This window comes from Pezoporus occidentalis, unplaced genomic scaffold, assembly GCF_034315485.1.
Source record: "Pezoporus occidentalis ecotype Australia unplaced genomic scaffold, CSIRO_AGI_Poc_V1 ctg40, whole genome shotgun sequence".
NCBI classification, from domain to species: Eukaryota; Metazoa; Chordata; class Aves; order Psittaciformes; family Psittacidae; genus Pezoporus; species Pezoporus occidentalis.
The window spans coordinates 3,269,498-3,295,521 of NW_026915725.1; the positions used below are offsets into that span (position 1 = coordinate 3,269,498).

At 36.9% G+C, this 26,024-nt stretch overlaps 1 protein-coding gene across 6 annotated transcripts in view; it reads left to right on the forward strand.

Moving 5' to 3' along the window:
* NEBL (nebulette) overlaps positions 1–26,024 on the forward strand; it is a 251,627-nt gene that overhangs the window by 204,031 nt on the left and 21,572 nt on the right. For 2 of the 6 annotated variants that reach the window (XM_062633653.1, XM_062633654.1), the window contains 8 exons: positions 2,828–2,920; positions 7,916–8,008; positions 8,367–8,458; positions 10,436–10,529; positions 13,206–13,310; positions 14,435–14,606; positions 17,985–18,077; positions 19,044–19,172. In XM_062633653.1, the coding sequence (XP_062489637.1) occupies positions 2,828–2,920; positions 7,916–8,008; positions 8,367–8,458; positions 10,436–10,529; positions 13,206–13,310; positions 14,435–14,606; positions 17,985–18,077; positions 19,044–19,172 (871 nt within the window). The remainder of the gene's footprint in view (positions 1–2,827; positions 2,921–7,915; positions 8,009–8,366; positions 8,459–10,435; positions 10,530–13,205; positions 13,311–14,434; positions 14,607–17,984; positions 18,078–19,043; positions 19,173–26,024) is intronic. The other 4 variants (XM_062633655.1, XM_062633658.1, XM_062633656.1 and 1 more) reach the window with 3 other exon arrangements.

Genomic DNA, 26,024 nt, shown 5'->3' on the forward strand with positions numbered 1-26,024 from the left:
TCTTTTTCCATCGAGCCCCAGGAAGTGCTTTATTTAAAAGGACAAAAATTTTGTAAGGCTTGTTACTGTGCATGTAAGATTTTTCATCTGTTTCCTATCATATGTACAGAACATAAAATTGGAACAGATCAAGTTTCATAAATATTTATGTCTAATGATTTTATGTTATACTGGATATATTGTTTTAATTTTATGCTAGATTTAAGTTTCAGATTATCCCTAAATATAAATTATGAGCTTGGTTCTCTAAAATTGCCCAGTTTGGGATGCATTCAGTTCCACTTCCTTTTTGGACCCATTAATTCTGCTGCTTGTAATTCTGGCTTTGCTTGTAATATAACAGAGAAGAGGAGTAAATATAGCCTCTGGAACCAAAGGCTGTCCAGTTAGTGTCTGGTTTTTATGGCAGAATAAGTAATGCTCATAAAGCAAATTATTTGAAAGGAATATAATTTACTTATATTTTTGTATTATCTGACACAGATGTTGTTCTTTAGCTTAGAAGTATTCTCAGCTTCTCCAGCTCTGCAGGAGTAGAAGGTCAATTAGTTTCTTTCAGAGGTGTTTACTTGCAGCTATCCTACGTCACTGCAGCTTCACTAGGGAAGTAAGAACCCGCAGGGAGAGAAGAAAAGTCTTTGAGGTTGCTCTAGGTAGTGGTCTCTGTCATAAAGTCTTCCAGCCTTACCTGCTCCTTTTCTTCCTCCACATGAGAGCAGTTGAAACCTCCATCTTTTTAATAGGAGCTGTTGACAGGCCCACTGGCTCCACTTTTGTTTCTTGTAATCTGTTGCCTCTTGGTTTTGAATGGTGCTCTGCTGTACAATGTGATGGTGATTATTACTGTATCTCATATCACTGGCATCCTAAAATGCTGAAACTCTGTGTAGCAGAGGCGGATCCAAGCTAGCAGATCTACTGATCTGCTTTCCTCCGTGCTCCAGTCTTTGATAGCTTTTGATGAAGTCCTCAGATGAGCCAGCGTGTCTGGCAGTGCAGACTCACTGACACCAGGCATATAATAACCTTCCACTACTTAATTAAGCCTTGACAAGCCTTTGACACATCTGAGCAACTTGCAGCTGTGTAGGTCAGTCTGAGCTTTCAGTGCCAAGGATGACAATTACCCTCATTGTTAGTATACTAAACAATATGAAATAAAAATGTTTTGTCTTTGAGGTGATTTGCAATTGCTTTATGATCACCTTTTTTTTGAGCTGGATCCTCCAAATGTGGGAAAGCAGTTTATAGCTGCGATTGAATTATCATTTTTTTAATCTATGTTTTAATTTTTCAGCATTCTGTGCAATTTAGATTGTAAAGATAAATTACTTCTTACTAAGCTAAGTTATAACTGGGAGCAGCCCCAATATAAAATAATTAATGTCCCTTAATAGGCTTTGGATTTTTGGATTTTGTCTCAAGTGTTTTTCCGCCTTAAGGGTCAAAAAAAGTGACTGTCTCTCCAGATAAGATCAGTGCTGCTCTTAGCTCACTAACTCATTAGGCAGATGATTTACAATAGGATATTTACTCTGCAGTCATCTCTTTCATAGAAAAATTCCTGTCTCCAACATTTTTTACCACACCCTCCTTAAGCATATTTTAGTTCAGTCCACTATGTAAATCTTTCCTCCTTGTACTGACATGTTGGTGCAGAAGAATTTTCAAGTTCTTACTGTCTCTATTCTCACATGATAAAACAAAATTCTAAATTGTTAAAGGTTTTCTGAAAATTTAAGAATGAGTTGTGGACATAAATAATCCACTATCCTCTAGAATATTTGGCAGTACTAGTCACTCTAGGTTACAGAGGACTTCAGGGAAGTAGGAGAAATGCATCAAGAATGATGCTTTATTGCTTAAGGTTCATTGATAGAAAAAAAAAAGGGTAAATAAATCTTGGTTTCAGAAAGGCAGAAGTACTAAATGATAAAGATTTATTTTACGAACTCCAGGATCAGACTTGTTTTTACACTACCAGCCTGGAAATACTTACTGGAGTGGCAACAGCTGTGACACCAAATACTGAAATTCAAATAAAACTTCTTTAGGAGTTTTGCAGCATGAACCGGTTATTTAAATTATAGCCACATTTGGAATTTGTGGAGCAGTTACTTACTGTCTCTTTCAGTAATTTTGAATGATTGATTTTACTGATGCATTTTGTTTCTTATCCTTTACTGAAACAATTGAAATAGAGAGGAGAACGATCTAAACAGCATGTGTATCTTTTCAGAAGTGAACCTTGTTTTTAGATGCAGTCCTCAGCTTTCTGGCTTGAATCCAGAAGTCAAAAATTGCATGACTTGGACTATAGATTTGGCTGTTGTGGTTATTTTGTCACGAATATGTCTGTTTTCTAGTTTGTTAAATTAGGAATAATAATGTATGTTTACTTCTCAGAGTGTTTTAAGATCTGAAGATTAAACCAACAGTTCAAATCTTGCATGTACATACATGTTCAGTTACATTGAAATGAATGAGATTACGCAAACATAAAGCTGCATTTGTAAAGTATTATAGATTATGATCTAAATTTTTATATTCTTTTCAAACTTAAAACTATCATTACAAATACTTACAAATACTTGGGATCAGTCTAAAAGATGATAATAGATTATCTGGGTTCCAGTTCAAAACAAACAGAATATTATTATCCTTATTGATTATTGGTCTCATTTATGAAAAATTAAATTATTTGCTTTCTTTGAAGATTTATAGTCAGACCAATTTGGGGCATGGAAAATTGCCCAGCCGTTTTGTGAGTACTTGTATTTGCATTGCTAACAGTCTCATAATTACTTTTTCTTTTGGGGAAATGAAGGTATTTTATAAGAAGGAAGTAGGAGCTGGCACAGCTGTAAAAGAGACTCCAGAGATTGAAAGAGTAAAGAAAAATCAACAGAATATTAGTTCGGTAAGTGTTATTAACATTAATTATTCTTCTGTGAGCAAATGGTGGTAAAATATTTTTTCCATCTTGTTTACAGAAACTTCTACCTTTTCCTTTAACACTTCATTCAAATATTACTCCACTGTAATATGATGGATATAGAGCTCCAGTTTAGTAGAGTTAGAGCTCCACTCTACAGTTATTCTGTGTCCAGGGGTGGGGTTTCAAATAAAGAGTAATGAAAAATAAGAAAAACCTTTAAATAAATAGTTGAGGAAAGGATTTTGTCTTTCAAGAGTGAGAAGCATGAGATATATTTCCCAATATGTCGGAGTGAACAGCAGTTGTAATTAGCAACTTAGAAATGTATTATATCACAAAAAATGAAAATCTGCAAAGTTCCTTGGGTCTGTGTGTATCACATAGAGGTTGGTACAGTTTGCACTCAGAAGAGGGAAATTGTGTCCAGGCTCGAGCTCTGTGAGAAGGTGCCTCTTTACATGCTGATGACAAGTTGATCTGTGGATCTGATGAGTCTCGTTCTGAATTGATGTTGTTTATCTATGTATGCCCAGTGTCTTTGGCATTTTAATGGGCAACTAAAAATAAAATATCAAAATGAGAGTTTTCTACAAGTGGAACATGCTCTTCTGATAAATATGCGTCAAACTTGGAAAAGTGACTGCCAAGCAAGAAAACACTTGTAGATGCATTAGTCACTTCTCTGGAATTTTTTTTGTGGAGTTCTCTGGGGGCATTTTTATGTTTGTGACATGACTTTTGCAATTATCAGGTGCTTTTTTAAAAATAAATTTTGAAAGTAACACATAGACGTGACACTAGATTGTGTTTAAATATTGCAATCCGAATTAGGGACTCTGGACACCTAGATTACTAGAATCTCTTTGCTTACTGCATTTCCCAACAAAATAAGGTCAGGTAGGGAATTTCCATAAAACTTGGAAAAAAACTTGCAAGTTTTCTCTGCTCTGTCCATCAATTTTCATCTTGTCATTTTGAGTAACAGTGGAATTTGAAGATTCAATGCAAGCTATCTTGTGTTCTAAACCCTTAACTAGTGTTTTTGGCTGGAAGCTGTAGGTTTTCTTGATCTGAGGGTGTTTGGTTGTTTTTTTTTTTGTTTGTTTTTTTTTTGGTAGTTGTTTTGCTTTGTTTCTTTTATTTTTTCTTTTTTGTTTGCTTTGCTCCCTCATCCCCACACCATGCAATTATCTAGTGGTTGTTTTGTTGTTGTTGATTCCCTCCCCTTCTCCCTCCCCTGCCCCAGTTTTCTACTGGCATTCTGGAAACAAAACCCTAATCTCCTGCTGCCTATTTGAGTTAGGGTTACCGCAGTCATTTATTTTGAGAGTAGTTACACAAACACACACACAGGATTGTTAGGAGTAGTCTTAATCTATTGCTTTTTCTCAATACCCTTAAAAATTAAATGGAAAAATAGTGTACAGTGCTCTTGCTAGTTCAGAAGTCCTAAGTAGTGAAGAGGGGAGAATGAAAAGTAGATCAGTATGCTAGTAAACACACCTGAACAAAAGCATATGAAGAGAAACACAAAATGCATTAGTGGTATGATGTAAGTAGCATTGCCTTTACCTTGCTAATCTGTGTGTAGAGTTAATATTTTACAAAAGATACTTTATTATATATAGTGTACTTGAATTTTCTTAAGTCTTGTATTATATTTATTAAAAGTGTAGAATGCCAAATTTAAAGGCAATGTGCAAGAAAGTTTTAAATTATATGTCAGTAAGAGGGAAAATATATTATACAGTAAGAGGGAAATTATATTGTGTAATTTACAGGAGTCCCAAAGGAAGGGTAAATTATGCCAATTTTGACTCCATTAGATTTAAACATTTTACACATAGCTTTGAATTTAGCCAGAAGGACTTTGGACAGCTTTAAAACTATTTGCTGAACTAAATGAAACTGTGGAATAGAAGCACATCTGCAGTGCAAAAACCCCCAGAACACCAAACCAAAATAACACACACTGTACAAACCATTCCATGCAAAAAAGGACATTGCGTCATGTTCCAAAAGTGATGAGATGCGTCCAGATGACCTGTGTAGGAGACACAGATCAGAACAGTCTGTTTTTAAATCCTAAAAAACAAGGTGGTGGCAGCCAAGAGGGCTGAGCTCATCTCACCTGTTGTGATGACTGATTTGGAAGAAGCAGTCTTCTAAATAGTTGGAGTCAAGATCTCACAGAACAGTAAAAGCAAACATAAGATCTATGGACTGCAACCGAATCTGAACTGAGAAGCTATGAATACTAAGTTTTTTTAAAATTTGTTTATATCGAGGGACAGGCAGGTCTAGAAACAGCACTAGGAAGAAGGCTTTTGGGGGAAGATTCTAATTGTGGTTTTATATATGTGAAATCCATGAGGAAACCCCTGTGATAGGTCAGTCAACATCACAAAGCTGGGGTCTGATTAAGACTCAAGCAATGGACATTTTTAAGCATTTAAGGACTAGTGTCACTGCCAATTCTTGAGCTTACCTAATAGTCTCTATTGAAAAGCCCCCTTTTTTTCCAGTGGTTTAGTTCTTTTGCCAGTCCTTAACCGTCTGGGCTGAAATTTTCCATCCTGGTTTGTGCTTTGGATTGGTTTGGTTTTATTTATTTATTTATAAATTTCAGCCAAAGCAGCTTCCAAGTGTGAGCTTAGAGAAAAACAAGTTGTTTTGTCTGTGTTAAAAAATTTGGCACTCTCCAGAAGTACCATGTCTGGAGAAGAGAGTTGGAAATTATCTACTAAGTGAGATTTGGTGCAGTGAATTTGGGAAAAAGGGAGGCCAGGAATGAGGAACTGAGAGTGTAGAATGGCTTGGTCGAAGTGGACAGGCCAGATGTGGGGAAAGATGGGTGAAGGTGATGTGCTCCTTGTGCATAGGTGCTTCCTTTCAGAAGAGCTGAAGTAGAATCCAAGGTCATTTAGACTCACCACTCCTTTGCTGCCAATGTCTGTCTGAGATACTCTTTGTTAAATATTTTCCCTTTTTTAAATTATAGAATAGTTGGGGTTGCAAAGGACCTTAAGGTCATCTTGTTCTAAGCTCCCTGTATCCACAGAGGTAGCAAACTATGATTGTTCTTATGGGTTTGTGCAGTCAGTCTAAACAAACCACAAGAGGCTTAAGATGAAGGCACATGAAGGAATGTACATTTGTAGTTTTTTAAATCATGAGAAACTGCCTCCCCAAGAGGTAACCTTAGAGAGTATTGTTAATGTCACTAAGTCAATACTCAAAAGCAAGAATGGGAATTCAAGTCCCTGTGTCTAGACCTAAAGATCCATTGCCAAAGTAGATGATTTTATCATTTACCATAGAGGTGGACCTGCTCTGGTTTTCTGTTTTGCAGACTACAGTTTAATGGGAATTCCCAATTGAATGCAGGTGCTTTGTAATCCTACGGTTTTTTTTTTTTAAATTATGTAGCCAGATTAGTTACTTGTCTGTGCTCTCTAGTAAAAATAGCACTTTTCCTTGTCACAATTCCCTTTTCCTCATTTCACAGCAAAATTAGTGAATTAATGTGTGTGAGAAACTCAGATGCTTTAGCAAGGAACCACAAAGAAGAAGAGCTCCTGAAGAAATCAGTAATTCTGTCATCCAAACAGGACCTTAAAGCAGCTAAAGAAAAAAACCCAAACCAATATGTCACAGTCTGTGTGCAAATTACTCACTAAGGGTCATTGATTATGTGTAATGAATGAAGAAAAACAGCTTTTGATAATAGATAAAAAAGATTATAGAGCACTGTAAGAGGAAAAGAATGAAAAAGTATAAATTATATTAAAGGCTGTAAATGGCACATATTTGTACTAAGGACAAAACTAAGGTTACATTTAAGTTAATTGTGTCATTTTCCAGTTTTTGAGTCCCTGGTTTTACAGCCTTAAAATGTATTCAGCAGAAGTTTTGTGTGCCACATTAATATAAAACCATACAAATCAATTCATTATGCTGTTCCCTTGTTCTTAAAGTACTTTTCCTTCCTTGAGTCTCACTAATGAAAAATGTTTCCAACTATTATGCATCACTGCCCACACAGTTTTGAATGTTTTTGTGAATTTTGTGTTTTACCATTGTAAAGAAAAAGAAAGCATGCTGTATCACTGTAAAGGATTGTTAATTTTACTGTGGCATAAAAGATTTGAAGCTCAGCGTGCTGAATCCTGGACAGGTATGTAGTAACAGACAGTAAGACAAAGACAATGCACAGATTTGTCCAAGATGAGATTTTTGGATAGCATATGGAAAACAGAAAATACGATGCCTTTCTCTTTATTAGCACATTCACCTAACCATACAATTCTTTTTCATTACATTAAATTCCAGTTTTGGTACATATGGTGTATATCTGAAGAAATTCTAGTTCTGTGCATCTTTCAGATTATGGAGTTCTACCATATCCAAACATACTGCTGTTTAGAAGAGATTGAATGTGGCAAAAGGAGCAGTAAATATCTGACAGCATCTTTGAAGGCATCATCCATCCAAACATCTGCATTTCTCTGATACGCCTATGTGTGTTTTTAGAAAATGTGAATAAGAATTTGAGGTTATTCACCCTTTTAAGAAGTGTCTGGTTTCTGAAATGGACTGGTAGACTCAATAGCAAGAGAACAGCAAGACCAAGACATAGTCAAAGTGATGTATATCTCCAAGTGGTATACCCAGGGTGCCAATTATCATGAAGATAACCACAGTCCCATGTGATGTATATTCCCTCTGTAAGAGTTTTAGGATAGTAGGCATGTTATATACACTCTCTGCTTTATTATATCAAACCAGGTGCGTTGGAGACCCTAGCAGCCTGTTTCAGAAATGAAATATAACCATTCATTTTCAGGTCAATATTGTTCATAGCTGTGGTCCATCTGTGCAGTGTGTGTAAGGGAGAGATTACAAAATGTTTGTGGGTGTTAATGCTTATCTTTATCTTCTTTAAATTGCTAATAATCTGTAATATTTACTGTGCAGATTAAATACAAGGAAGAACTTCATCGTGCGACAACTATTTCTGATCCACCTGAACTGAGGAGAGTTAAAGAAAACCAGAAGAATATTAGCAATGTGTGCCCCATTGCTTACACACTTCTCTCTGCTGTATTTAAATTTGTTTGTGCCTCTGTGAATCTGTCTGTGGTGTTTGTCCACAAAGACTAATTTAATCAGTTAAAATGGTAATTCTTTAGCCTTGCACTTTGATTAACATCAATGAGAGTGAAGTATTTCTGCTGAAAGTATCACTTGTCTGTCTGGAATAGAATTGTTAGAGGGTGAGTACTAAGTATCGTGTGAAAAGATGTAGATATTTATTAAGGACTGGTATTTTCCATCCAAAATCAGTGTGCTCTTTAATGGTTTAGCACAGTGTTGTATTTTGATTATGCAGAAGTGCCTGTGTAATACTTTCTGCTGTGTTTCCTAGGTTCAGTACAAAGAACAGCTCTGCAAAGCTACACCTGTGAGTGTCACCCCTGAGATGGAAAGAGTCAAGAAGAATCAAGAGAATGTCAGCATGGGAAGTTGCTCTTGTTTAACCCTTATATAATTTTTGGGTGCAGAGAATGAGTACAAAGTTCTGCCTCCAGAAGCTGTTCCTTTTCTTTACGTAGGTGCAGGCTCAGTACTGGAAAGTCTTGAAAACACTCTTTTATGAAGCAATTGTGAAAAGCCATTGCTTGGTTTGGGAAATGGCATGTGAAGCATCATGTATTTGATTAGAGAAGTGGATACAATGTTTTGAAATGTTATTTCTCTGTCTTGGATATTTGCAGGAAATCTAGATGGATTTTTTTTTTTTTTTTACAGAATATCCTTTTCCATTTTTTTTTCCCTTTGCTTTGCATTGTAAAAAAAAAAATGTCACAAGCTGTACTCAAACTCCACCTCTTTCCTGGCTCTTTCTGGTTCCTCAGTAGGCTTCCTATCAGTATTATTCCAATTTAGTATTTGATGGCTGACATAACCATTAGAAAGTCATACTGTTTGCAGGAGTGCAGGAAAGAAGACAAGGCCTTTTGGAGCAGGCTGCTGCCTTCCTTCACTGTTGAAGTTGTACCCTGTTAATGAGTTTGGGAGACTCTCTGTTGTCCTTGTTGACAGCTGCCACCAGCAGCCCTATTTCATGGGGTTATGAATAGCTATGATGCTTCCCTGGGATGATCCGGACACATTCCCCAGATTAATTTAGAGTTATAATTTTCAATAATACTGTCCCTCTAACTTTAGTGTTTGCTCTTTATTTCTGGATTTATGTTGATAAATCTAGCTCTCCTAAAATGCATGCTGTTCAAACAATCCTGTTTTCTTAAGTGATTCATGCCGATGTAGTTCTACTGGCACCATTGTTTATCTTTCACCAATTTTTGTGTTGTGCACATTTATTAAATTCTCTTTCAGGTCACTGGGATGGCTTTGGGTGGAGATTCTTTAACTTCAGACATTTCTAGAAGCATTAAGTCTAGAATAATCATTTTACCTTTACAAATGTCAGTTGGCAAGATTAATTCATTTGATAGCTTACCATCATTTTTATAAGATGTTAATTTTTCAGTTGGAATATGTTGACGTGGACAGACACAAAATGTGTTGTGTGGGAAGACAATTGCTTGAACAATATGTACATTAATGCTGCAGTGCACAGCAGAATTATGAGCATAAAGTATCAGCATAGTTATCCAAGAGCTTATTAAAAAAGCCCAAAACAAACACAACCAAACGGTTTGTATGGGAGTACTTATTTTACATGAAACTATATGGATTGGCATAAATCATGCAAGAATCTCTACTTACTAAATATTTACCATAACTAATTTCCCAGTATTTAGGGCCAGGGTCATCTGTCAATGCCACATCCTGTCCTTTATCCACTTTAGATACTAATCCTGCCTCGAGTGTGTATTTATTTAATGCATCATTGCTACAATGCTATTTTTTTAAAAAAGCAATAGAGGGGATATTCCCACAGTACATTTAAATAAACACATGGTGAAATTTAGGCAGTTAGGTTCAACTGGCAGTTGTCTGATGTATTGCATCTACTTTGCTTGCTCACCTTTGACTGCATAGTCTATAAAAGCAAGGACATGGATGGTATCCTTATTTAATCTCTGTGTCTCGACGAATATGCTTTTACAGTGGGCATTGCTGAAATTCAGTTTTTCATGTGCTTTGCTTGACTTTACTGCATTATTTGTGGCTTGTACCATTCTAAATATACTTTTCTATACAGCCAAAAACCAGTGAGGTAAATGTCAAGATATTGTGTGCATGTGTGTGTATGTATCCACACAAATGCATTAATAAGAATATTATAGAGAAAGAATTCAAGGTTATGCTTCAAAAATTGAGTTTATAAGCGTTAATAAACTCCAAATACATTTTAGCTCTTCAGCTGTTTCCTGGATGACCTTTTAAATCAGACATTTTAATGTAATGCAATGTGATACTGCTTTAGCTGAAATAGTATGTGCTATTTTATTCTGTTAAATAATAGGTTCACTACAGAGAGCAGCCTGGCAAAGCTACTGCTGTGAGTGTCACTCCAGAGATAGAGAGAGTCAAGAAGAATCAAGACAATATCAGCTCGGCAAGTTGTTTCAATCTTTTTGTCATTTAGATTTTCAGTTGCTGTAGGAATATAACAAGGATATGCTTTTCCATTTAGACTTAATGTGTCAAGTGAATCATCCACTGAATTAAATTTTTTTTAAATCCTTTGAGTATGTGCATTTCACATACATGTGGGCAACAAAAATATTCAGACTTGCCTGATTATTTTTGCAAATAAAGCAAGTAGTTGTGTTACACCAGTATTTTTCAAGGAGAGAGCCAGAAGAGGTCAGCCTTTCTTTCAAGAATCTTCATCTCTTGGTCCAGGTTTTAGTTGCTAGATTGCAGGAGTAAATTACAGTAAAGAGCAAAGGAAATGAGAACTTAATCTTTAGTGAAAATTTAGGTTTTTTAATGATTCAAAACATGGAAGCTTATAGCCATCCATTCCACTCTGAGACATGGCACCTATGGTAGAGCCGAATATTCCTAAATAGAGCCTATTAGTAAATAGTAAAGAATAAAATACTGTATTTTCTTTGGCTTTCATGATAAAACATACTCTCTCTCCCCCTTTTTTTTATTGCCACTACAATGATGTAAGAAGCAGCAGACAGTTTTATTAAAGACCAAGGAAGAAGTCCAACAGGCATGGTGAAGAAAAGGACTAGACTAGTTGCATTACTGTCTGCGTCCTCAACACTGAAACATCAGTGACAAAGCTGCTGTAGATGGTAAATAGAACAGATTTCATGCAAAGCCACTGTTTCAAGGTGGCAGAAGAGAACTAGTAGTAGTGAACACTTTAGACTTTAGAACTGAGTGTAGGAGTGAAAAGTAAAGTAGGTTGAATTTGTCAGAGGCTTTGTCTGACAAAGGAACAGAATCTGACCTTGTAACTATATATCTTAAGTGGTCTTAAAATGCTTATGCATATTTATTTACTGAAGTCAATTAGTTTTGAGGTGCATAGTTAAAAATGAGGAAAACTTCCCAACAATTCTAGACTTCATTTTTTTTCTTTTTTTAATTTCTGAAAATTAAGCTTTCTTTTCATTTTTTTCCCAAGTGATTCCTTCACTTCATTTCTCAAGATTTACAGGAATAAATACTCTTCTATGTTAAGGAGCAGTATACGAAAACCAAGCTATGTTGACTGTCTCTGTTCAGAAAATGCCTTATATTCAAAAGGATATGTGGCTGAATATATTTGCTGGTATATTTGCTATAATTTGTGTTTAATTAAGAAGGGTTTGAAGAATATTGTCCTGGGTTCAGCTTAAACCATGACAAATATGGTGGGGAGGGACTCTTCATTAGGGACTGTAGTGATAGGACAAGGGGTAATGGGTTAAAACTTAAACACTAGAAGTTTAGATTGGATATAAAGAAGAAGTTCTTTACTGTAAGGGCGGTGAGGCACTGGAATGGGTTGCCCAGGGAGTTGTGAATGCTCCATCCCTGGTGGTGTTCAAGGCCAGGTTGGACAGAGCCTTGGGTGCCATGGTTTAGTGTGAGGTGTCCCTGCCCATGGCAGGGGGGTGAAACTAGATGATCTTAAGGTCCTTTCCAACCCTAACTATTCTATGAGTCTAAATATGCAGTACCATATATTTCTGTTTCTCTGTACATTGCTTCAGACTTACCAAAGGAATGTAGACACCAAGACTCATATTTTCATAGGTATGTTGTGCTTAGGTACTATGTAATTTTAAGGAGAGTTAGACAATTTCAGTACTTGGTTTCTCTCATCACAAATACATGTTGAAATAGATTTGCACAACTGATTTGAGAGGTAATACTGTGAATGTGAACATATAGGTAGATCTAAAATATTTACTAACATTCAATGCACAGGATACAATACAGTGTAGGAACTAACAGTCCGTTAGTAGATTTCAACCAGCCAGAAGCAGCTGTAAGAGTATTCACTCTATAACCAACATGTAGGAGCAACTACTTTTACCGTTTTAAGATTTTGAGTGGGTTCCCCCCCTCCCCCCCTTTTTAGTAGGTAATGAACCAAGGTTCATATCTTTATAACTCTGTAAAATGCCACAAAAGAAGCTAATTAGGAGAAATGTGACAAGAGGTTCTGTTCTTACTGATGAACAAGAGAGCCCAAATACTGTCTTTGGAAACAGGATATTCACGTTTGTACCAGACATGTTGCTTTTGTGCTGCTAGCAAAGACTAGTCACCAAACAGGAGTAAGAAGGGTGCCGAAGGACTAATCTGTTTGTAAGAGCTGAATTCCCTGGGGACCCAGGAGTTCTCAGCTAAGCCCAACCTGGAGCAGGCTTGAGGACAGAATCGGGGTCTGTCTGGGTAGTGGGAAGGTAGTTTATCATCAGCCCTACAAAGATGTTTTAAAGACGTCCAAGTCACAGTGATGTTTTCTTATTTTTTATCTTATTTTTCAGTTCACAAATTAATTATTTCATTTATGTCATTTGGTCAAGAGTTTCAGCTTTCAGGTAACCCTGTTTTCGAGTAAGTGATTGATGGAATAAATTTGCCCTGTAGCCTTTCTGATATACTAGCTCATCAGTATCCTCCCTCTGAAATAAGTTACTAGACAAAGAATGTAAAGAAAGAAACAAGAATGACATTGTCTATCATGATTTGGAAAGGTTTACTGTTGCACAGTGTAATTCTCACCATCCTTTCTACTGTAAGCAAAAACTTCATGTGTGCTGTTGCTGTTTTGCAGGTCAAGTACAGCAGTGATCAGAGGCAGATGAAAGGTAGATGTAGTGTGCTTCTAGACACACCTGAGCTAAGGCATGTCAAAGAAACACAAACCAACATCTCAATGGTAGGGTACTTTCTTCCTATAACTGAGTATACTAAGGAATGGCACTTGACTTCCACTGGATTTTGCCTTCCATTAATATAGGTAACTAATGAAACTGTGCTCAAGTATGGAAGGAATATTTTCTTATGCCTGTTGATGGAGTGTTTGCTAACTGCATATGACTGTAATGAACATTTTCAAAATACTAATAAACAGTTTTCTAACAGTTAAATGTCTGATCTTTTGTTTGTTTGATTTTTTTTTCCCTTAAAAAAGTACATGCCTCATTTGAGCATCACACAGTTTTGACTGGATTAGGTGACACACTTCACCTTGTGCCTGTGCACGTTCCTGGTTGCTGCGTGACTTTTGTTCTTGGAATGAGTCGTTTTGTGAGCATTTGCTTGTGTGAGAATGTTTGTCAATTTAATTCTTTGATGATTAAGACTATTTAAAAAGTAAATATGCATAATCAGGAGTACTACCTTTGTAACTCTTACTAATACTGGTTTTGTTGCAACACTTGGTTGTATAACACTTTGTACCCTAATGTCCTTGGTTTTAATTACTTCTTTTTTGTTGTTTTTTGAAAGCAAGCTGCTTAGAATAACTGCAGTTCTTTCTAAAAAGTATGTTTAAAGACAGTTAGCATATGGTAAAATAAAAGAGCAAAAGAGTACCTTTTGCATGACACCTTGCATAAAATCAAAATTCCCAGTGAAAGAAAATACTTAAGTTCTTTAGAACTATTATTGATTGAACATTTTTAGTTGTCTAATTTTAATCGTGTAGATGTAGTTGTCTACATCAGTAGAGAGCTATCCTATTTTAGAGAAGAAGGGAATGGGCCAAATGACCTCACAGACTTTTCCTGTCCTATGTGCCTGTAAGATCATGCTTTGCTGCTTGGGTTAATGCCTAATTCAGTGGAAAACAAAGGCAAAAATTATACTAAAGTATCAGGAAGGTTAGTGAGATAGAAAAGATTTGGCCAGCCATCCAGCTTATTTCATGTGTGTAACAAGTCTGTTATGGTGCAAACCCCAAACAATATAAGTACTTCATGAAACAAATATTCCTGTGTAGAATAACATTTGCTGTCAATGGAAGCTTGGGGAAAAATGTAACTCTTCCTGTTTTCCTAGGTAAAATATCATGAAGATTTTGAGAAGACAAAGGGTAGAGGCTTCACTCCAGTGGTAGATGATCCTGTAACAGAGCGTGTGCGGAAAAACACCCAAATTGTGAGTGACGCAGCATATAAAGGTGTGCATCCACATATTGTTGAAATGGATAGAAGACCTGGAATAATTGTTGGTAAGTTGTTAAGTAATGTTGCTCTTGAAAACAGTGTGGGAAAGCTGAAAACTTCTGCTTGTATTCTCCATTATAACCAAGAAAAAGATTTCATTTTCACTCTTCACAGCATGAAACTTATGTTTTACTACTGGTTCAGTGCCAGCTTCTAGCAAAGCAATAATGGGAATGAATGAGAGATAAATTACCGTTTGCTCTGTAATTTTTAGTTGTAAGTATGGGTAGTTGTTGCTATTACTTCAAGTTTGAATTTTGACTCTTCAAGAAAGGCTAAAATATCTGCAATAATCTTAATCTTGCACAGAAGTGAGATGATGAAAACTGTCATTCTCCAAGATGTCAATGTTTAAGTGTTGCAGACCAGTTTGAGATTTCCCCTTCTGTTATTCAGCAATTTCTCCAGAGCTGCACATGCTCCACTTACCTCTTGTTTTAGAATTTCACACAGCTTTCAAAGTATGTCAAGCTGTAATTCATCAACAACTCATTAGATCTCTGGTAAAAACACCACTATTCAGAAATGGTGTACTAAACAATTGTTCAAGATAGGACCAGGTGTTCAAGGGGTAGACATACAGATTGGTTTTCTACGCAGAGACAGAGTATTGCATTAAGATGTAATTTGAGGTGTTCATAATAAACACTCTCTCAAAATCAAAATGGATATTTGAAATCCCTTTAAAGTTAGCAAGTCTGCTATGTCAAAGGAGATGGTAACCTGACCTTTACTGAACTCCCCCCCCCCTCTTCTTTTTGTGTGTCCTTTCTCTGTGGGTTGTTTTTTGTTGGGTTTATTTTTGTGCTTTACAAGTGTAGACCCCAGAGGGTCTGCATATGGAAAAACATGCTGAGATAGCCCTCTAAAATCCTTCATACATAGTAATAATAGCAGGAGTTGACTTTAAGTCCACCTTTCAAAAATCAAAGAAATTGCAGGTCAAGTGGACTAATCTGTGGGTGATATAGTCTAACTTCCTGCCTAAAGCTGGGTTAACTATGTCTATGTCATTCCTGGCAGATGATGCTTCAGTGTTTTCCTTAAAGTCTCAAAATGAGTATCTACCACATAAAGAAGTGTATTTCTTTCCTTTTGTATAGCCACTTTTTATGTGTCCATAGCTACATACTTATGTCAGAAGGGATTTCTCAAAAGCAACTGCTTAAAGAGCTCTCCCTGTGGAAGGTACTGATGCTTTTAAGATCGTGCAAGTCTCAGAGGGTCAGCAACTTGTTCAGAAAATCTCTGTCTGTAGAGACCCAAGAACTTGAACTCGCTTTCATGGCTAGAGTGGTGCAGCCAAAGAGAGAAATAAAAGTTCCTTTAAAACTGCAGTTTCATACACAAATTGCAATATGCTCTTTAGTGTGCACTTCAAACCTCCTACTCTCTATTCCACTACATGTGCGTTGTAGCCCTATGTAAGAATCATGTGCAATCCTGTATTCAGTAGCTGAGGGCTTGCTAGCACAAAGGGATTAGCAATGACATAAATAATTCTTGAGCTGTAAGTAACAAAAATATTAATTCTGTTTATCACCTTAAAATACTCCAGTATCAAAACACACAGGAACTCTTAACAACCCAGGCCTGCCCAACAGCAAAATAGTACGGCTATTTACAGAAAAGAGGCCATGACAAACCTGTGAGCTTAACACAGAGTGATATTTCAGCTAATGCTTTTTCAGAGTGAAATTCAGTTATAATATCTGCTTGTTTGAAAAGAAGCAGTGAGCTCCCTGCTCACGGAATGTCCTTGGCAGCTAGAAAAAAATTGCAGACTGAAAAAAAACAACTGTGTTTTTTCCTAGCTAGTAATTGTTCAGCCAGTTAGCAAAAGTACCTCTGTGTTAGAGTCCATCTTGTTTTTTAAAGTATTAGCAGTGAAGCTGTAGCGACTTATTAAAATGTGTGATTGCTAAAATGAATGCCTCTGCTTTGGAAAATAGGTACTAGTTTTAACCTTGCTAAAGCCATTCTAAACCCATCAAGATAAATTAATCTAACTGAGCTTCAGATCTTTGACTAAAGGGCCTTCATAACTCTCATGTGAGTATAAGGATATTTTAAATTGACAAGATTCTGATTCTGTACATTATTTCAGACTACAGAGATGGATCAATACAAAATCAATACAAATCAATGATTGATGCACTGATGCTGCCATGAAGTCATTCTTACTATGCTTTTACTTACTAAGGCATGATCAAACAGGAAAGGCTGGGCATTCACCAGTTCCCCCACCTCTCTCAATCCTGTCAGTGCTTTATGTAGTTGCATAATTTATCACTGTCAGGACTAAAACATAGTTTATCAAAAGATTTTGCATTGACTTTTATTCATTGTGTCAAGAGGGACTTAGCACTATGCCTCACCTTACGGGAGCTGCAGTAGATAACACATAATGTTCATACATTGAATGTATTCTGAAGCCATGGGATTTGTTTTATTAGCTTTGCCTGTTCTTTTTGGCTATTCATGATTTGAAATATGAAGTGTATGGGGCCCCCACAGTCCTACATTACCTACCAACCCATTATTTAGCTTGCTGCTACTCAAACCAGTGAAAGGATCAAGTTGAGAAGACAGTTATTTTCCCCACTTCCAATGCATTGAGTAAATCTTGCAGACAGGTCTGCCCAAGAAGTAAACCTTTAGCAGAAAGCATAGATTTGTGCTTTAACTGATTGTACTTTGCATCAAGGTTTTATTTTAAACTGGTTTGAAGAGAGTAAATGATTATTATATTTTTAGACATAGCAGATAATAGAATTGTTTAGGTTGGAAAAGAGCTTTAAGATCATTGAGTCCAAACATCAACCTAACGCTGTCAAGTCCACCACTTAACTGTATCCCTAAGCACCACATATACACATCTTTTAAATACCTCCAGGGATAGTGATTCCACCACTTCTCTGGGCAGCCTGCTCCAATGCTTGACAACCCTTACAGTGAAGAAATTTTTCCTAATATCCAGTCTATGGGATATATACTGCCACATCTCTATGGAGTAAGGATGCTGCTGTTGGACTGAGGCAATATCTTATAACTGATGGGTTTGGTTCTGCTAGTGGAAAAGAGCTCCGATATGTCATACTTGGTCCCATTTGTTTAGACTTAAAATAATTACCGTGTTTATATTTAGAAAAAGAATCCAAAATTTGGGAGAAAAAGTCTCCTGAAAATATTGTCAATGCTTACAATGAATGCAGTAAGTTATTTTAAGCAGGAAATTAATGCTTTCTGATCCTTTCAAGTGAATATCTAGATTTTTTGAGTAATTTCTAGATGAAGTTGGTTGCTGATTGTTAAAAGTCATTCCTTTCATGCCTTTACTTCCTTGTTGTTTGTCTGTCATAATTTCTATGCTTTGGGAAAAGATCTTAAAGTTTGGCGCACAGATCCTGGCTCCATCTTCGACATTGATCCTCTGGAGGACAATATTCAGTCTAGGAGTCTGCATATGCTTTCTGGTATTGCTTATATCCTGTCTTTTCCCCAGTTCACCTTTTTATGTTTATAACACTAAGTTGATACAGTAAATTTCCTGGTCAGTGTGCTAGCCATATGTTTTATAACTATGTTTTAATATATATATAAATAACTGTAGTATATTAAAAGCAGTACTTTATAGGAACTTCAGCTATAATCACATGTGCAGATAAGGAATAGTGAAATAAATCTTTTCCTAAATAACAGTTATTCATACTGCTTACAAGCAGTCACTTAAAAAGCACTGACCTACTTTGTCCTCATTATAAGTAGAATCTTCAAGTAGTTCAACTTTACTAAAATTTCAGAGATATAGAAGGTGGCCTATTTATGAAATTGGTTTCTTTTCCATGCACATTTTGCTCATATAGCACAGGATCTTATGCCTTGTGCTATTCTTTGCAACTTCAAGGTGTTCATAATTTAAGGGTAAATGGAAAAGGAGAGAAAGTAATGTAATAATAGACAGCAATGTATTGGCTCTACAAGCGTTTGGATTTTTTTCCCCTAGAAGTGTTTGAATGTTTAATTTTGTGCATTTATTTTCTTTGCTACTTTGGAACTTTAGATATTCTGAATGTCATAAAGTAGTATTTACACATGCATTTGTATGCATGCTGAGATAAAGGAACATTTTGATTTTCCACTGGAAGTTTTCATAAGCTTCATGTTTATACCTTTTTTTAACCCAGTATCTCAATCCTGCCTTTCGTTTCTGCTATTCTTTTAAAGCAGTGAACAAGATTAGTTGTACCTGATTTTGAAGCAACACTCTGAAATCATGGGGTTTAAAATGTATACAGAATTGTGAACAATTTACTTTTGTCTAAATTTAATGCCATCATTGGATGGATATCAATGTTAGCAGTGTTGGGATTTTTGTTGTTGCTTGTCTTTGCACTTCTGTCATCTATTTATTGTGATATTCTTTCTTTCGACCATTGTAGAAAGAGCAAGCCGTTACAGTAAGCAATATGTACATTCTACCAGTTTGGGAGAGTATAAATCAGATGGTTCAGACACGAACCCTACCTTTTCTTACTGCAGTGAGGTAACAAGGCCATCTGACGAAGGAGGTATCCCTTATTCCCACCATTTTCTTTTACTAATGACACTATCACAGTGTGTTGAGACCTCACAGGCCTGTATTAACTCAATATTCTTGTACAATCACAAGTCATTAGAAACTGTATAAGCTGTCAGCTGATTGATTAAGAAAGCAAAGCAAAATCTAAAGACTGCAGTTTCTTGCATGCCATATTGCTTTATTGTGTATCCTCTTTCACCATTTTGATAACTCTATCAGCCTGAAAGCCCTGCTAACTTCCACTTACAGTACTCAAGGCATGTTGCGTTTTTGCAAAATGTACACAAATACATCTTTTTGGTTTGGTTTGTTTTTTTTTTCCTCTTCTCTTGAATGATGCAGTGTAAGTGAAAAAATGAACCTCTGGAGTGAAAATAAAATTACCTTGTGCTTTTTGTTGGGCAAATCAAGTGTATGATAGTATTTTAGCGACTGAAGTACTTCTTCCCCTATTAAATTATGCAGGTGCTTGTGCCTCCCTGTTTCTATCCTAAAAAAAAGAAAAGTGTATCATCTGGCAACTTTCTCACATATGAATGTTTTCTTATGGTCTCAGCACTTCGGGGACCGGGCTAATATTCAGCTGGGAAGCTTATATGGTCTGGTATTGTTTAACATAGCTGTTGAGCTGGCAAACGAAGTTGCTAAGCCGCTGTCCATCATATTCGAAAAATCATGGCAGTCAGATGAAGTTCCCGATGACTGGAAAAAGGGAAATATAACTCCCATTTTCAAGAAGGGGAAAATGGATGACCCAGGGAACTACAGAGCAGTCAGTCTCACCTCTGTGCCTGGCAAAATCTTGGAGCAGATTCTCCTGGAAGGCATGCTAAGGCACATGAAAATCAACAAGGTGCTTGGTGACAGCCAGCATGGCTTCACTAAGGGGAAATCCTGCCTGACCAATTCGGTGGCCTTCTAAAGTGGGGCTACGGAACTGATGGACAGGGGTAGAGCAGTTGATGTCGTCTACCTGGACTTATGTAAAGCGTTTGACACTGTCCCGCATGACATCCTTGTCTCTAAATTGGAGAGACATCAATTCGATAGGTGGACCACTCGGTGGATGAAGAACTGGCTGGATGGCCGCACACAAAGAGTTGTGGTCAATGGCTCAGTGTCCAGCTGGAGACCAGTAACGAGTGGTGTCCCTCAGGGATTGGTGTCGGGACTGGTCTTGTTCAACATCTTTGTCAGTGACACGGACAGTGGGATTGGGTGCGCCCTCAGTAAGTTTCCCAATGACACCAAGCTGTGTGGTTTGGTTGATACACTGGAGGGAAGGAATGGCATCCAGAGGGACCTTGACACGCCTGTGAGGTGGGCTGATGCCAGCCTCATGAAGTTTAACCATGCCAAGTGCAAGGTCCTACACCTGGGTCGGAGCAATGCCAGGCACAGCTACAGGTTGGGCAGAGAAGAGATTCAGAGCAGCCCTGCGGAGAAGGACTTGGGGGTGCTGGTTGATGAGAAAATGAACATGAGCCAGCTTCAGTGTGCACTCGCAGCCCAGAAAGCCAACCGTATCCTGGGCTGCATCAAGAGGAGCGTGATCCTGCCCCTCTCCTGTGCTCTCATGAGACCTCACTTGGAGTGTTGTGTACAGTTCTGGTGTCCTCAACATAAGAAGGACATGGAAGTGTTGGAACAAGTCCTGAGGAGGGCCATGAGGATCAGGGGACTGGAGCGCCTCCTGTATGAAGGCAGGCTTAGAAGGCTGGGGCTGTTCAGCCTGGAGAAGGCTGTGTGGCGCCCTCATAGCAGCCTTCCAGTATCTGAAGGGGGCCTATAGGGATGCTGGGGATGGACTATTCATTAGGGACTGTAGTGACAGGACAAGGGGTAACAGGTTAAAACTTAGGGGAAGTTCAGGTTGGATATAAGGAAGAAGTTGTTTACAGTAAGGTTGGTGAGGCACTGGAATGGGTTGCCCAGGGAAGGTTGAATGCTCCATCCCTGGCAGTGTTCAAGGCCAGGTTGGACAGAGCCTTGGGTGGCATGGTTTAGTGTGAGGTGTCCCTCCCATGGCAGGGGGGGTGGAACTAGATGATCTTAAGGCCCTTTCCAACCCTATTCTATGAGTCTATGAATATGGATTAATATTAGAATACTTTTAGGAACCTGCATTCCCAGGTACAAAACCACATCTTGAATCATGCCACCGATTAGAATGAAATTTATTAAAATTATGAATAAGGGTTTTGTCATCCTAGTAGTTTTGCAGTGGGTACTAGACCTGAGTGGTGAATTGTAGGTGTTCAGAAAAATGGCATTCTAAATATATATTAAAAAAAAATTAGTGATTTCTCCTTCTCAGCTGTGAAACCATGTGCGTTGAAATGGTGTCCAAAGGGTTACTAATTTATTTTATTTTTTTTTTTTCCAAGAAGGTGTTAAAAGATACTGCTACATTTATTTGCCTGGCATCCTTGAGTTACCCATGCTTTTAGAAGATTTTAAGGCATCTTAATTGTAGACTACACCTGTTTATGTTCTCACAGTCACCAGAGTAATATGTTATTATAGTGGCTAGTGTTTAGGATGTTTATATTGTGCTAGGTGCCATGTGAATACAAAGAAGCAGCTCTGATTAAGAAAAGGTGAGGAAAAAAGTGTTCAGACTGAAGAACTATCAGCAAAGAAGGAAATGCACGTCTTTGAGAGAACTGTATTCCCCTATATCATGTATGTTCATCTTTATTTGATATTTTAATTATATTCCCAAATATTTAAATTGATGATAGCAATAATGCATATCATTTTGGCTTTTATGTCTTTTTCTGTGGTGATGTGACATGGCCTTCACAGTCCAGTGCATATTGTCTCTCTGTATCTGTTCTGATCTTTTTTGGCTGTATTCCTAGCCATTTTAACATTGTTTTGTCAGCTTGATTTGATTGTTAACAGATATTTTTTATTACTTGCCATATTGAGAATAGGAAATGGGTTTTATTTTCCCGGTTGTTTTGGCACTAGCAAGCTTTCTCTTTTGTGTCTCTATTTAAATATATTGTTGTGGTGATGTGTTGAATAGATCCTTGCCAAGACCAACATATTTTAGCAAGATATTGTTTCTGCTTTTGACCCAGCTGGCTAGCCAGGGTTTGAGCACTTGCAAACAGTTCCCATTGCAGGGGAGAAATAAATGCCAGAGCTAAGTAATTTGACATAATCCTAATGATTTACAAGAAAATGCCATTTCTGTGAACACACTAAAAAACCCCAAAACAACAGAAGATAGCATCTTTGGTCAAAAATACCATCCTTTTTCATGACAGCATCCTATCCCAAATGTTATGCACATAGCCACAGGGTGAGTTTGCCCTTGACATTTATATAGTATCTCTTATGGCATCTTATTTTAAGATGAGAACCAAATGAGAACCAAATCCATATTGCTGAGTTTTCATGGCTGTTTCTCATGGAATTTATCCTTTTAGATCTAGCAGTGTTTCTTGCTGGCAGTTGTTCAGTCTGATGGTGCGCCAACATGAAAGTCAGTTGGAGATCTGTGACCAATTTTACAAACTCTAAGTGTCTTTGGCCTTGTCTCATCATCCTTCAGATATATCTATATTGTCCAATTGTTAATTTATTCTAGATAACTTTACCAGTATTTGACCCCCAATTCAAGTCTTCCGCTGCCAATGTTGATAGAATTGTTCCTTAAGCACCTCTCTCAGTCTTTAGCTAGGTCCCTGGCTTCATACCAGATGTTAAAGGCATACCTGTCTCTTCTCTTCGGGGAATTTCAGTAACAACATCACAGGGAGGCTACTAAAACATTGTTAGTTCACTAGAATTACTCTTCCTGTTTGATTCCCTGACCATTATTTTAGATGATGGCATTGACCTGAGCCAGATGCGCCTCCCTACAAAATCAGTAGATTTTTGCATGATGTAAGTTCAAGAAGTCCCTGTTCTCCCTTTTAGACTACTGCAGGTAAAACTGGGTAGGAAACAATTGTTAAGGCTTTCCAGCAAGCCTGATGAAAGTAATGAATTTTAATTTTGAAATTATTTTGAAATTACTTTTCAGCTTTGTTTGTCCTTTTTGCAGCTTCTCCCTGCTAGTGTATTTCAGGGTTGACTTTATTACTTCATGGTATCATTGTTTTTTTTTTTCCATACTGGACAGAAGATGTTGCACTAGTTTCTCAGTCTGCCTAGAATGCTTTGTAATTAGTTACTGTCCTAACAAAGATTTCCTTTTTTCCTGCAAACCATTCTGTAGCACTTCCCAGAAATAGTTGTTGCCACATTAGTTCTTGAAAAATTCTCAGATATTTTTCAAGTAGTTATTTCCAGTTTGGCTAAAAACGAACAGGAGCTAATGATTTCTCTCTTTCAGTCTTGCTTTTAACAGCTTCTCAGACATAGATCTATTAATTCAGTTTTGGAAGGCTTTTCAGATTATTTATTTAGGCACCAGGAGAGTATGGGTCATATGGCTCAACACTTATCCATTCTGTGTTGGACAGTTGCATTTGTATTTCAAGCATTTACTCCATGAATGAGATGAATTGCTTTTACATATAATTATGGAGTTTTCAGTGTCTAATGACAGAAACAACCACAGATATCACCTAATTGGACTTACTTGTATCCATGGTCTCTACAAAGTTTCTCACATGTTGTGATAAAGTATGTATTTTTATAAAAATATTTATCCTATTTTAAGGTCTTCATATAAAATTAATACACTATTTTTTGCTAGTAACTTACTTCAGTAAGTCAAAATGGCATTTAGCTCACACCCTCATGGCTCAAGACTGTTTTGTTTAGTTCCATTCCCTCAGAGATAAGAGTAAAGATGCTTGAAAGTAGCACAAGTTCACAATATTGAAGACTTTTTTAAAAGGCTTGTTATTTTAGAACACTTTACATATATCTGTTTTTCACAGTAGTTCAATCTCCAGAGACTGAGGGGAAGAAAGGACTTTTTAACACTAGAGTGTTAATATATGGTACAACGTAAGATACGGAAATTAATTTGGGGTATGTGATCCAGTACCATTCACAGAAACCAAACTCAGCTGTTCAAAGCTGTGTGGGCAGGTATAGAGAAAGAGTAGCCAGATAAAATGAAGGCTGCAAGTAAACCTGTAAGATTAATGAATGTTTTTCTTCAGGCCCATTGTTTGTAGTAAGCAAAGAAACAACATACTACATGGAACCAGAAGAAATGCTGGTTTTGGATTAAAATGTCTAACAGTTTAAGTCTTTGAGAAGGCAGAAACTTGTCCTTAAGGGAGTTGACCTAGTGTCTACAGGAATCACTCTGATACTACTGGAACAAATTTCAGGCTTTGCCATGATGTCAGGGAAATGACTCTACGCATTTGTCTATTACTAGAACAGTGTCTTTGTGAGGTACTTGTGAGATAATAGTAGATGAGCCATGGCATTGCTATTAGGGCTATTGGTTTTGTCACTTCTGTTTTGCATCGGTCTTTGTCTCATTTTGAGGTGAAGAATTCCTCTGAGAGCATTTGGAATGAGAAGACCCATCTGCACTGAAGAGTTCTCACTGTACTCTCATTTTGCTGTTATTTATTCATTCTCTCCCAGCCCCCCCCCCCCCTTTATTATGCAACAAGTTGTGTGCACATTTTGATTTCATTATATTTAACTGAAAGTGTTTTCCTTAGAGTTACCCCTTTGGTTTTAGTTATCAGAGTTCTTTTATGCTGCTTTCCTCCAATCTTGTTTCAACTGCAGAATGTTTTCATTTCACTTTCTAATATTGTTCCTTCTCTCAGTTTTTACTTCAGTTATCTTTCAGTTTATCGTATCTCTGCGGGGCTTTCTGTTTAGCTCTCTCCTGTTTTTCTTTGATTGAAATCAGCAGAATTTTATTTAATATTACCAAGTTCTGCTTTCAGTCTTAAGGCTTCTACTTTAAAATGAGCTTAATGAACATCCTATAATAGATGAATAAAGTTTTTTTTTTTTTTTTGTCCTTGATACACCCTTTATTTCTTTTTAGTTGAAACCTTTTAGTTTGGCTTTCTCCCACTTTACTTTTGGCTTCCTGTTTTGTTTTTGTTTTTTTCTCATTTGATTTCTAGTTTAATTGGTGTACATCAGTATATAGATATGTAAATTTTTCCTTACCATATGTTCAGAATTTTTCAGTGTATTAAGGTGTCCCTTTATTCCTATTTTAAATTGTGTGTAGTCTGTAGATGCAGAAAAGTCAGAGGTGAGTATCAGTTCCTTTCAGTCATGGATATATGGTTACTCTGCTGGGAAAAAAAAAACCAAACCTTAAAAACTTGATTTCTTGGTTATTTTCTAAATCATCATCATCTCTTAAAAGCTATACAGAAGTCAGTTTGTAGCAGATGGAAATCAGTTTTGGTGTACTCCCAAAAGCTCATGTTATGTAGGAAAACAGTGAGTATTAGCACATTTCAAGTGCCTTTTGTTGCATTTTAGAAATTAGTGCTAAAATTGTATCTATTTGATTGGAGCCAGTGTGTTACTGATTGGCAGCATGTTCACTATTTATCCTTGTTTTCTTCAGCCTAATTTCTTCATATTCAGATCATCTGCTGCCACAGGCAAGTAGTAAGAACATTAAGAGGTCTTGATGTGAGGTTTCTTTCTTTATTCTGATGAAAAAGGTCTGTCACTAACACTTAGGCCTCTCACTTTGCCTTTACCTTTACCTGGGAAACTGCCTTCTTCTACTCACACTGAGAATCCAAATACACAAATTTCCACAAACTGAAATTCTTATACTTGATCATCTTAATTTTTGTTATCTGCCTTAAAAATAACCCATAGGTTGCTATGACAAAAGTTAAAATTCATATTAGATACTTCACTGATACTG